This window comes from Populus trichocarpa, chromosome 8 (genome assembly GCF_000002775.5).
Source record: "Populus trichocarpa isolate Nisqually-1 chromosome 8, P.trichocarpa_v4.1, whole genome shotgun sequence".
Lineage (NCBI taxonomy): Eukaryota > Viridiplantae > Streptophyta > Magnoliopsida > Malpighiales > Salicaceae > Populus > Populus trichocarpa.
In genome coordinates, this window is record NC_037292.2 from 1738866 (window position 1) to 1752438 (window position 13573).

At 37.9% G+C, this 13573-nt stretch overlaps 1 protein-coding gene and 1 long non-coding RNA gene across 4 annotated transcripts; both read right to left on the minus strand.

The window, feature by feature from the left end:
- Positions 1-1302: 1302 nt before the first annotated feature.
- On the minus strand, positions 1303-8605 carry LOC127905630 (uncharacterized). Of its 3 annotated transcripts, XR_008059828.1 has the most exons (5): positions 8194-8605; positions 7932-8117; positions 7750-7837; positions 2127-2268; positions 1303-1653 (listed from the first exon to the last, which is right to left on the minus strand). It is a non-coding gene; the product is annotated as an uncharacterized LOC127905630 (long non-coding RNA). The 3 variants fall into 3 exon arrangements; XR_008059827.1 differs by having other exon boundaries at positions 1303-2268; positions 7932-8107; positions 8194-8602; XR_008059826.1 differs by having other exon boundaries at positions 1303-2268; positions 8194-8602.
- A 2886-nt stretch (positions 8606-11491) lies between these two features.
- Positions 11492-12759, minus strand: LOC7479849 (uncharacterized). Its single transcript, XM_002311950.4, has 2 exons — positions 12593-12759; positions 11492-12487 (listed from the first exon to the last, which is right to left on the minus strand). The coding sequence occupies exons 1-2, from the start codon at positions 12641-12643 to the stop codon at positions 11756-11758; spliced, it is 783 nt and encodes a 260-aa protein (XP_002311986.1). The 5' UTR covers positions 12644-12759; the 3' UTR covers positions 11492-11755.
- Between the last annotated feature and the right edge of the window lie 814 nt (positions 12760-13573).

A 13573-nucleotide genomic window follows, 5' to 3' on the forward strand; every position in this document is an offset into this window, starting at 1 on the left:
TTCTATTGTTCAACCCCATTGAATTCTTATTTCGTTCCATACCCACAAGTTTCTGTATGCCCTTGATAAATTTATTGATAATAGTTGAATGTTTCAGAGTACATTTCAAGTTCCGTGGTTTTCAATTTGCTATTTCTACAGTGTCTATTTCTAGCGTGGGAACTCAGCAAATCAATTCTAATTATTATGCTCAACTTATGAAATAAAATATTCATATTCACCATGTACGATGGTGGATGGAGAAAATTTACCGATACTCCACAAACACATGTATTCCTTGAGGGCACAGTGAAGTATCCTGTGGATGTTTCATAGAATGAGTTCTTCACAGCTTCATCAGCTGACATAACCTGCAGCAGGATTCCCATGAAAAAAAAATAGATAGATAGGAAACAACATTTTCCATTGGGTTTTCTAACAGCCGAAGCAACGAATCATGAGAGAAAATAGCATGAACCACAACATTTAGGGGCACCATCCACTCGTAGTCGTCGATGTTTGTGCAAGTTAAACTTCCATATTTTCTATAATAACCTCAAACAGCTACCCTAAACTCATCCCAACTAGTCCACGAAGAGAGAGAGCAGGAACTCCATGCTTCTATAATCTATTAGAAGTATTATTTAGAGTTCCATAGAAAATTAGATCAGCAGTGTTCTGTACCAAAGAAATTTCAGAAGCCAGGCTTCTACTTAACCAAGAAATAACTCTTCCTATTTGGAAGGTTGCAACTTCTTAACCGCCACAGTTTCTACTCATGCTTACTGTATAGGATGCAGTTGAAAAGTTCTTGCCTGCAGTGCAGGACTGGCAAATGATACCTCAGATGCACTAGCATTGAAGATCACCACAATGTATGAGTAGCTGTAGAACAGGTCAATCTACTCAGTAATTGCATAATTTGGAATCATAGTAGAAGCAGTGACATATATTCACCCGCATGGGATCCGGTTGAGGTAATCCTGGAACACCTCCATGGCAATCTTCAACACTAATCACTATAATACCAGGGGCCCATGAACTGGCCATCTTCAACACACATCACTATAATACCAGGGGCCCGTGAAGGGCCACTGTTGTGGAATCGTACCCGTTCCTAAACGCCAATTATTGTCACAACAATATACTCCCTACTAGACTGATACGTATAAAAAGACACGAAAAGGAAGGGAGAAACCCAGAAGAAAGTATTATGATAGTTCAGGAGATAAATGCGGCTGTAATTTCAACTCAAGGTCCTTGGAGAAAAATTAGATATTGCTTTTAGTTTGAGAATAAATAGAAGTTATAAGCACTTAAAAAGAAGGAAAAAGAAGGATGATGAAATTATCATTACAGAATAACATTCAAGTATGAGAGTAATTATTTGAAGGATTGTACTAAAATTTGTGAAATGATCAAGGAATAGCATCACTCCAGTTATAGCTGGCAAAGCTTTCGAGATTATTCAGGCCATAAGTACTGTGAGGAAAGCGTAGTTTGACTGGATATCAAAAGAACAATAATTATAAGAACATTGTCAAGAACATAATTCTCATCAAAGGGCCCATTTCCATGCAAATGATTGCAGACAGCGCCCAACACAACATGAAGGCCAATAAAATATCTGAATCAAGATTCACAAATGATGTCCTCTGGCTATCTGGTGAGAGCCTTCTAACAAAGAAACAGCATAAAATCAGAGGAATTTTACACATTTGTATGCACAAAATACAAATACAAACATATTGAGATGATCAGCAAAGCTGCATAATTTCAGAGCAAGGAAACAATTTAACTATTTCACAGAATTGTTGGCAAACTGAGACACCCAACAAGCGCTCTAGCATATGGATCATCTGCATAGCATTTTTCAACGTGTAAGATGCTAGGATGGTAGACAGACACTTCATACAAAAAATAACAACCTTCCCAATAACCTCCTTCAATACTCCACACTCCACACTCCTTCAACTGAATAACTTACATGACACCCCTGCTATCCACATTCTTATAAATGCAGGTACGCACTGTCTTTTTAGAAGCAATAATAATAATAATAATAATAAAACATTACCTATCGCATAGAAGAAGACAAGTTCATAGAAAACAAACAAAACAAGAGAATCTGTTTCAAAATGTCATACACCTGAGCAGTGTGAGCCCATAGATAGAGCAAACCCAGCATGTTCTTAATAATGCACACCGATTGACCATCATTAATTCGCAAACAATTCATTCAGAATACCAGGTAACTGCAAACCAGTAGCTTGCTGCATTTCCCATCAGCTGCAAAAGATAGAGAGAACACGGCATCATGAAAATAACTGTGTGCCCATAAAGCATTAAATCAATTCAATATGCTTATAAAAGAATCCCTAAATGCCTTCATAACAAGCAACTTGATGCCCATTCCGCTGCACAAATTACAAATACAGTGACAAAATGTGTAACAAAACGAACAGAACACAACACGATATTGTTGGAAAGTCAAATCTGTCATATCCTTTGTATCATTAACAAGTATTTGTTTCTAGTTTGTATTCCTTAATTATAGTTAGTTTCCTTAGAGTTCTGCTGAATTGTAACTATGATAGCTTAATTGTAGGAAGTGATAGACTTGTAGAAAATAGTTAGCAAGTTGTATATATTTGCACTCTGACATCAATGAAAATCAGTTCAGCAAATTCTCTCTTTTATTCACTTTTTCATGGTATCAGAGCAAAGTTGAGATCCTAACTCATCTCTGCACTCCAATCTCTCGTATAGACATCTTCTCAGTTTTTCTTTACTGTTATGGCTAACGATGAAGTTCTACAAACACCTCTGTCAAACTTTGTCAAACTCTGGCAATACTGCTGCCTCCTCTGGTTCATCTAAATCAGAGTTTTCATCAAATTTCTCTAAATCTGACATCTCGAATCCTTATTTCACTCATCACTCGGATCATCCAGGATTGGTTCTAGTCTTCAAATCTTTGAATGGAGACAATTACTCTGGTTGGAAAAGGGCTATGACTTTGGCCTTGAACTCCAAGAACAAACTCGGATTTGTCAATCGTCCTATCGAAGCTCCTTCAGAAAAGGCTGATCTTGAAGGCTATGCGACTTGGTCGCGATGTAATGACATGGTTCATTCTTGGATCGTCAATACCCTAAATCCAGAAATTGCAGACAGCGTGATCTATTATTCTACCGCTCATGAAGTTTGGGAAGATCTACGTGAGCGATTTTCTCAAAGCAATGCACCTCGCATCTTCGAGATTCAGCGAGATATTGTTTATCTTCGTCAAGAACAACTCTCTGTCTCTGCCTATTACACGAAGTTGAAAGGCCTATGGGATGAATTGACTTCATATTCAGACGCAACACATGGAGCACAGGCAGATCAACAAAAATTGATGCAATTCCTAATGGGTTTGAATGAGACTTACTCTGTAATTCGTGGTCAAATCCTTTTAATGAATCCTTTGCCTTCCATCCGCCAAGCCTATTCTTCAGTTTCTCAAGAAGAAAAACAAAGACTCCTCAGTGTTACACAGACCGCAACTGAGCTTGGAGGGAGCGCTGCTATGGCAGGTGCGTCACAACAACCGGGGAAAACCAAAATTTTTTTCAGGACCAGATCGCCCGTATCAGTCCCCAGCGAACCGCTCGTCTCAGTCTCAGGATGTTCGACCGCAAGGAGAACGACGCTTTGACCAGGATCGGCACCGTTTTGGATCAGGAAGGGGACGACCTCATTGCACTCACTGTGATGAAATGGGCCATTGGGTTCAAAAATGCTTTCAATTACACGGGTACCCATCAGGACATCCCAAGACAAGAATGCATTCAGGCTCAATTTCGAATCACCATAAAGGATTTTCTGTTGCTAATCAGGTATCTGAGGTGTCACACAACGATGAGGTAAGGCCTACGGTTTCATTGTCAGAAACCCAACTCAAGCAACTTTTGTCACTTCTTAACAATCACAACGACAGTTCTAGTTCCAAAGCGAATGCGGTAACAAAGCCAGGTTTGTCCAAACTCAATTCCCACAACTGGATTATTGACAGTGGGGCAACGGATCATATTACTTCTTCATCCAAGTTGTTGTATAAAAATAAAAACTGCTCATTACCACCTGTGTTGTTGCCTAGCGGAGACAAAGCGAATATTATTGCAAAAGGATCTTTGCCTCTGAATTCGGTCTATTATCTGCATGATGTGTTATCTGTGCCTACATTCAAAGTTGATTTGATGTCAGTTAGTCGTTTGACAAGGAGTCTAAATTGCTCAGTGACCTTTTTGCCTTATTGGTGTATTTTGCAGGATCTGGCTACGAGGAGGACGATTGGTTTAGGTAAACAACGTAACGGACTATACTATTTGGTGGCACTAGCGACAGAGAAATCTTTGACCAACCTTTCCTCATCTACAAACCAACCTGCATGCAACCTAACCATTTCATCCACCGACCTCTGGCATAGTCGCTTAGGCCACGTATCACCCTCTCGCTTAAGTTTCATTGCTAAGAATTTTTTAAATTTTTCTGTTGAGTCAAAAAATACTTGCCATACATGTCCTTTGGCTAAGCAGAGTCGTTTACCTTTCGGTACTAGTACTATTTCCTCTACAAAGCCATTTGATATTATACATTGCGATATTTGGGGTCGTTATCGACATTCTTCTATTTCTGGTGCTAATTATTTTCTTACCATTGTTGATGATTATACACGTTTCACATGGATTTTTTTAATGCGTCACAAAACTGAAGCGCAACCAATTTTAAAACACTTTTTCAGTTATGTTTTCACTCAATTCGAATCTCGCATTAAAACTTTTCGAAGTGACAATGGTGGGGAATTTATCTCACTTCGTTCTTTTTTTCAAGATAATGGTGTCATTTTTCAACATTCTTATGTTTACACTCCTCAACAAAATAGGGTTGTGGAACGCAAACATCGTCACATCTTACAAGTGGCTCGTGCTTTAAAATTTCATGCTCAACTCCCTTCACAATTTTGGGGAGAATGTGCTCTCACCGCTGTCAACATCATCAATCGGTTACCTTCACCGGTTATCTCTTTCAAAACTCCTTTCGAACTTCTTTATTCAAAACCACCCTCTTATTTTCATCTCCGAGTATTCGGTTGTCTTGCTTATGCCATCAATGTTCACACTTCTCACAAATTTGATCGTCGTGCCCTGCCTTCCATCTTCATTGGCTATCCCCTGGGTCAAAAAGCATACAAATTATTTGATTTATCAACCAAAAATGTTTTTACTAGCCGGGATGTGAAATTTCATGAAAATGTTTTTCCATATGCCCCTGTCAAGCCTAATTCTACTGCACCTTTGTTGGACCACAATTCTGGCCCTATTCCATTACTGACCCATGATCCTTTTGACTCAGTTTTTGATCCTATCCCCACCAAACCTCCACCGCCTCCCATTACCCAAACAGATCCCACTTCACCTTTCTTACCACAAATAGCCTCCGGCCCGCCATCTATGGCCTCCATCGAATCGGCGCCGTCTGACCCATCATCACCGACGCTGGCCGACCCACCTACTCTCTCTACCCACTCTCTTCCCTTACCCGAACCAACCCTCCTCCCTCCCGAGCCTCCTGCTCCACCACTCGAACCCCCCCCGTCGCTCCAACCGCCAGACTGTCCCACCAATTAAGCTCAACGATTATGTCTGCTCCACCGTTTACTCCAACCAATCGACTTCCCTCGTTCCAGTTCCAACCAAAGGTACACGCTACCCACTGTCAAATTTTGTTTCATATCATAGATACCAGCCTTCTTATCACTCCTTTGTTGCCCAAATTGGTACTGTCACGGAGCCCAAGTCTTATTCTGAGGCAGCCGCTCACCTTCAGTGGCAAGAAGCAATGCATTCGGAATTACAGGCTCTCAAAGCTAATGGCACTTGGTCTCTCACTCCTCTTCCGGCTGGTAAGACTCTCATTAGTTGTCGTTGGGTTTTCAAGATCAAACACAAGTCTGATGGATCAATTGAGCGGTATAAAGCGCGGCTTGTGGCAAAAGATTTCACTCAATTGGAGGGGATTGATTATCAGGATACTTTCTCTCCAACAGCCAAGATCATCTCTGTTCGTTGTTTATTGGCTCTGGCTGCTGCCCGTGGCTGGTCTCTTCATCAACTCGACGTTAATAATGCTTTTCTCCATGGTGACCTCCACGAAGAAATTTACATGTCTCCACCGCCAGGGCTTCGGAGACAGGGGGAGGAACACTTGTTTTGTCGTCTCCACAAGTCATTATATGGGTTGAAACAGGCATCTCGTCAATGGTTTGCTAAATTCTCTGAGGCCATCCGTTCAGCTGGGTATGAACAATCGAAAGCTGATTGCTCTTTGTTCATCAGAAAGCAAGGCAAGTCCTTTACTGCTCTTTTGATATATGTTGACGACATTTTAATTACTGGCAATGATCCCGTGAGTATAACTGATATCAAGAAGTTCTTGCATAATAAATTTCACCTTAAAGACCTTGGTAAATTGAAGTATTTCCTTGGTATTGAGATTTCTACATCTAGGACTGGTATTTTTATTTCTCAACGAAAGTATGCATTGGAAATCATTAAGGATGCAGGTTTATTAGGGGCAGCTCCCATCAATACCCCCATGGAACGTGGTTTAAAATTGTCTGACAAGAGTGAGCTACTCAAAAATCCAGAACGATATAGGCGATTAGTTGGGATATTAATATATCTCACAGTTTCAAGGCCAAATATTACATATTCTGTCCACATATTAAGCAGGTTTATGCATCAACCTCGAAAGGATCATTGGGAAGCAGCTTTACGGGTTGTGCGGTATCTAAAATCTGCGCCTGGCCAAGGCCTCTTCTTCTCCTCAACCAGTGATCTTCGGCTGCGAGCTTACTCTGATTCAGATTGGGCAGGATGCCCTCTTACAAGAAGATCGACTACAGGATACTGTGTATTTATAGGCCCCTCGTTAATTTCATGGAGGTCGAAGCGCCATAAAATAGTCTCCCTTTCTTCAGCAGAAGCAGAATATCGTGCAATGACAGGAGCTTGTTGTGAATTGACATGGCTTCGTTATTTACTTAGAGATTTGGACGTTTTGCATCAAGAGTCTGCATTGCTATATTGTGACAATATGGCTGCAATACACATAGCAGCGGATCCTATTTTTCATGAACGTATAAGGCACATAGAAATGGATTGTCATTTTATAAGAGATAAGATTCAAGACGGTTCTGTGGAAACAAGATTTGTGAGTTCTGAAAATCAGCTAGCTGACATTTTGACCAAGGCTTTGGGAAAGGAATTTTTTATACTTATGGTTCCCAAGTTGGGATTGCAAGACATCCACTCTCCAACTTGAGGGGGAGTGTTGGAAAGTCAAATCTATCATATCCTTTGTATCATTAACAAGTATTTGTTTCCCGTTTGTATTCCTTAATTATAGTTAGTTTCCTTAGAGTTCTGCTGAATTGTAGCTATGATAGCTTAATTGTAGGAAGTGATAGACTTGTAAAAAATAGTTAGCAAGTTGTATATATTTGCACTCTGACATCAATGAAAATCAGTTCAGCAAATTCTCTCTTTTATTCACTTTTTCAGATATCACACACGATTAAGTGCTAAGCTCACATTTGTTCATCAAATTCACGTACATATTTGCAATAATCTTCAGGGTTAGGCCAACAAAACACTTACAGCTGAACTTCACTCGAAGGGCTACGCGATATAAAGTAACGCATTAAGCATTGAACAAAACACTTACAGCTGAATGCCGCGACGGCTAATTGGCATTCCACGAGAGATTTGGCATCCACAATTGAAGGCTCTTCGAAAGCTTTGTTCGCAATTACCTCAAATTCCAAAAAGAAACCGTTCAATTTTCACCCAAATAACTAACCACTACTCTTCAAAAATACCAAAACAAAACAAAAAAAAAACACTTACATGTCATGGAAGGCCACCGCTGTCTTCTTCAATCTTGATTTTCTTCCACTTCAGTATCCGTAACGGTTAATGCAGCGGTTTGGCTAGCGTATTAATAACAATAACCGTCTCTAACAGTATCCGCACTCCACGCGATTATAGATTGAGTTACCCAAAATGCCCTTGAATATAGCAAACTGTCCTGAACTGAATCAGCATTTTCAAACAAAATCACAATCGTTATATCAAGTCTCAAATAAATAAAAAAAATAGAGAGGGGAACCTGAGAGGAGGAAGAGACTTCTGGAGGCATCGATGAAGAGGAAGAGGAGCCAGTGAATTCAGCGTTTACACGAGGTTATTGAGAGGAAATAAAGAGAGAGACGACGACGGTGGTGGCGGTGGTGGTTTGATTTTGGAATGAGACAGTGTCGTGGAGAAGGAGGTGAAGGAGAAAAGTGAGCGTTGGAATTTGAAGGAGAAGCGGAAGAGGGAAGTGGAAAAAAAAGCGAGGAGAGAGAAGCAGGCATTATATTTGGCTCTGCTTCTCCTTTTGGGAAACGGAAAATAGAGTTAGGAACTGTGTTTATAAAGAAAAGGCGAGGAGAGGGAAGCAGACATTACCGTTGGCTCTGCTTCTCCTTACGGGAAACGGAAAGTAGAGATAGGAACTGTATTTACAGTATACTATACCATCAGATATTTTTCTCTTTTGTTTTCATTTATCTATATTTTTAATCAAAAAATGGAAAGATATTTACAGCCCAGAAAAATTTGAGGAAAGTAGGGCCCAAGCCCAAACGCTCCACTCATTTGTTGGAAAAGAGAAAATCCCAAAAGGTTTCACTAGATGATTTATGGGCCATACGATCACTGTGCCTGATTTCTGGCCTTTCTAAACTTTTCAATTTACAGAAATTATCAATTACAAAATTAACCCAAGGTCTGATATTATTCCGCACGTGAGTAAAACTGCAAATCTCTTTTCACGAGAAATGAAGAAAATGGGATATATGGAAGATTTTATCACGGATCTCATTATTTTAATGTGAAAGAAATAATGAAGAAAAGTATGAAATCCATCATCCAAATCAGATCAAATAAAAAGAGATTTTATTTTCCTAATTTGGGTCCCATTTTTTTAGTTTTATGACCTAATTTCAAGCACTTCTAGGAAGATGATTAGAAAAATAATATCGGTTGTTTTTTTAAATATTTTTTTGTTTAAAAATATATTAAAATAATAAATTATTATAAATTAATTTTAATATTAACATATTAAAACTATTAAAAAAAATATATTAAAATAATAAATTATTATAAATTAATTTTAATATTAGCATATTAAAACTATTAAAAAATAAAAAAAATAATCTAAAAATAACACTAACATTACTCAGAAATAAAAACACATGGATTTTTTTTTCACGATAAGACCACGGATCAACCCTAATCCATGTGATTTGGAAAGAAACTGGGAACCTAAATTCGCTTCACACGACAAAAACACGTGGGAAGAACTGGCCAAAAAGTTGAATTGTCTCTGTTGATGCATTTCTTTTTCATGTGTGCCGTGTAGATTGTTCATCATTACAAGGGAGGGCATGCGGTTTCCTGGCATAATATCACATGCCTTGTGTTTGTTGAAAAAGGGGGACAGATTTAGCGGACAAAGAACACAGTGGAAGCAGGCTAGAACCCAAGGGATTTTGCCATGAGAGAGTTTCTTGACAAACCCAAGATGATAAAATCTGAAAATACAGCAATTTGTCATCTTCAAGCCGTGAGTAATGCTTACGAGTTAAGCCAGTGCCGAAATCCAGAATCTGGTTCAGGGTTAGCTTGGTCTAGTTGTGAAGAGACCAGGTGTGGATTGCTTTTAAAACCATGTTGTTTTTTGTGAGTCTCAGGTAGCTGTAAAGACCATAGATTTGTCCGGTATTAACAAGTCTTGCCCAGTAATTTGCTGCTTAAGTTGATCCTCCACGGAGTGTGGGGCCAAGAGTGTGAAACTCACAATCCCATGCATGTGCAAATGCATCATGATGGTGATTATGATCATGAAAAATCAACATCCGTGAAATTTCTTTAGCTCCTAGATTTTTCGTTGACTTAATGCATTGGTGGTCTAAAGAAAAACAATGACCATGACCTCTCTTTACATGTGAAGGCATACTGTTCTGGTTTGGAGGAATTCATGCTTAATTTTTGAAATCTTGTACAGCTCTAGTGGGTTTAGTGGGTTTAGGTTGGATGCATTTTTAAAAAATTAATTTAGGTTAATTAATTAAAAATTAACTCTTAACTTACATTAAAAAAAAAACAGGGGTTGGAATCAAAATTTTGATCTACACCCTATTTATTTGTTGGAAAATAGTTTTCTTTTGAAAAGTGATTTTTTAAAAAATAAATTCTTGAAAAGTGAATTATTTTTTTATATTTAGTAATATCATGAAAAATAAGTTGGAAAACACTTTCTAGTATTTTGTTATGTCATATAAAATGAGCTGGAAAAATAACTTATTAATATTTTTTTTCAAGTTTATTAAAATAATGAGGAATAAATATTACAAAATAAAAGGTTGAAAGATGATGGAATTAAAAAAATAATAATAATTTCATATTTATTTCAAATAAAATAAATAACAATCAAAAGAATAAACCAAATCTGATAGATAAAAAAATAATAAAAGAAAAGCAAATAACAATCATAGAAATGATGATCAAAGTTGATATAAAAATTAAATTAAATCAAATTCTAAGGGATGAAATTTTTAAAAAAAATTCAAAACAAAATATATAGCAATCATAAGTTTGAGGGGCACATTTGATATAATCAGTAATAATTTGACATTTCTAAATTTTCACAATTTCTGGAAAGTGTTTTCCGTCCAAAATAAAAGGAAAACACTTTCCTGAAAATCTAGCTAAACTTTTCTTTGACTGGAAAATGTTTTTAATTGACCAACTTTTCTAATGGCAAACAAACACATGAAAATTTTAAAAAATAATTTTTTAAAAATCAGTTTTTATGAAACAAATAAGACTCTAGTTTTTTTTATGACTCGTAGCATTTTCATTTTTACGAATCAACAAGTCATTTTTATTAAATATATTTTTAATTCAACTCATTTTTGTTATAAATTAGTAAGAAAAAAAAAATTTTTAAATTATAATCAAGAGTTGAAAATTATTTTTCACGAGTAAAGTCTAACAAATCTAAAATACAGGAAACTTAGGTTAATGAGGTGAATGATTTCTTAACTAATGTAAAGTTATGATATGACGAGCCTTGTTGATATCATTGTGTTCTTTAATTGGTCTAGCTCAAAGAGTTGGTCATGATAATGGGTCTACTTAGATGCACTTTCAATGGCGGACACTCACCATGAATGGTAGGTGTGCTTCATGGAAAGGGAAAATATACGGGGAGATTTATTTATATGATTACTTGTCATGGTCATACTTGACATCATTTCTTTACTTTTAACATTTAACCCATAAGGCAAAAGCATGAGGAAATAACATGAGCACCACTCAAAATCTGGCTTCATGGAGCAAGGATTATTAGAACATCTGTGTGAAATAAAGGAAATATATTGATATAAAATTTCCCAGCTGACATGGAGAATTCAGTGCCCATTTTCACATTATACATAATTTAAGTCTCTATCTGACTTTCTAGAGAAGTTAGAATCATTAATTTCTAAGACAAAAGTAGTTTACAGTTCCAAACTGATGCAGGATAGCTATGCCATCCATTTCATGCTGATTTCCTTGTCATGTTTAACAGCATGAAGGGGATGGATGTACTAGAGAATTGTGTGTAAGAACTAAGGTTTTGGTCAATGGGGGACAACTTTCTGGTACTTGTTGGCAGGGGAAGAAGAATCGGGACCTTCACAGAGCTCAAGATCCCTCTTCTTGCTCAAACAAGAACTGAAACTGTTGAAAGAGTCTTGGTGTATTAGCCGAGCTGTTGGTGAAGAAATGGTTACTGGTGGGATCTCAATGGAGTCTAATTGGGGAGGCGGGTGCTGCCATTGAGGGAGTGGTCCAGCCAGGAGAAGGGTCTGCAGAAGTGGACCGGCTTCCTTCACTGCCTGCAAGAGTTTCCCTTTCACTGGCAGTGGCTTGTCAGCTGCTAACTTGAGGATCACTTCTGGGAGAGATGATTGCAGTGTTTCCTGGGGAATTAGATCAGTAAACTGCGAGGGAACAGTGACTTTGCTTGAATCAGGAGAGCTGCTGTGATTGTTGGAGTCGCTAGCCTTGGATTCATCTTCACTGCTGTAAGTTCTTGTGAGTGAAGCGGATTCTTGCTTCAAATGCTGCATTTCTTGCTGCAGCTGATTTTCCGGCTGTTTTTGTAGCAGTTGTTGTTGGAGGGCTAGTTTGTCAGAAACCAGTTCCTGGCATTGTATCTGGGCCTCATTCCTTTCCTCAATTGCCTTGCTTATAAGATCTTTGAGATGGAATATCTCAAATTCTCTTCTTGTGATCTCCTCCTTCGCTGATACAATTGCTGTTTCTAGTTCTGTAGTGTACAAGAGATAATGCCTCAAGTCTTCGATCCCCTGTCAGTAGTTAACAACATCTACATTAGTCTCATAACAAGTACAAGAAATAGAATTGGACCCAGCGAGGTTAGCAGCAAGAATGCATGTTGATATATAGCTCACCTCATCTTGGTAGAAGCATGGCCAGTTCAGAGGACCAGAGTAATCTTCCATTTTTCTTTGTTGTCTAAATCAATCGAATGGATGTCTTGAGAGAATTAAGTAAAGAATGGGAGGGGTGGCAACTTCTTATAGGAAGTGAATCTACTAGCTAGAGTTCTGTTTACTTTCCTTTTATTCTCTCTTTTGCTTTATTTTCTATCATGGGACAAGCGGTTGGATAAAAATACTCACTAGAGGCCAAAACCATGGAAAGTGCCAAAAGACAAGGCGGGTAAAAATCTTCGTGCCATTAGATTTCATGTCCACAGAGGGCCACTACTGCTACTTTGGAGGGAATGTGAATTGCAGTGAAAGTGGCTGCTAGGATTTTTCCTGGTATAGCCACAAAAGAGCTGCAGGGGGTAAGCACAGTGAACACACGTGTGGAAGCGAAAGTAAAATTTAAGATATTGCTGAAATAAGTGCTTGATCTGTCCCCTTAAATAGAACAAATCATCAAAATACAGTTCATGAAAGCAGTAAATCATTTACAAATTATTTTACAACCATTTTAGAAAAAAACACATCCTCCCCTTTACCTTCATTTTTAATTTTGAAGTTAAAAGGGCATCATTCTTCTCATTTTATCTAGAATTTAAAAATCTCTGCCACCAATTAATTCGGTGCTAACTGAGTTTGTTCTGAGACTTGAGTTGTATAATAATATTCTCCTGATAAGATAGAACTGTACGGTGTCTTCGATCATATGTAAAAGGGAAGTCCAACATGAATGATTAAAGCCATCTGATCTTAAACCTCTTTCTTTGAAAGTATATACCCCTACATTGCCCTTTTTGACTCTCACAGGAGTACAAGTACATGGATTACTAGTTATTATACTTTTCTAACAACGTTTATGGGATCTTGCGAAAGAGATCCACAAAAAGATAATGGGAATGATCCCATTCCATCAACGATAATTAAGCAAAATCACAGATTGAA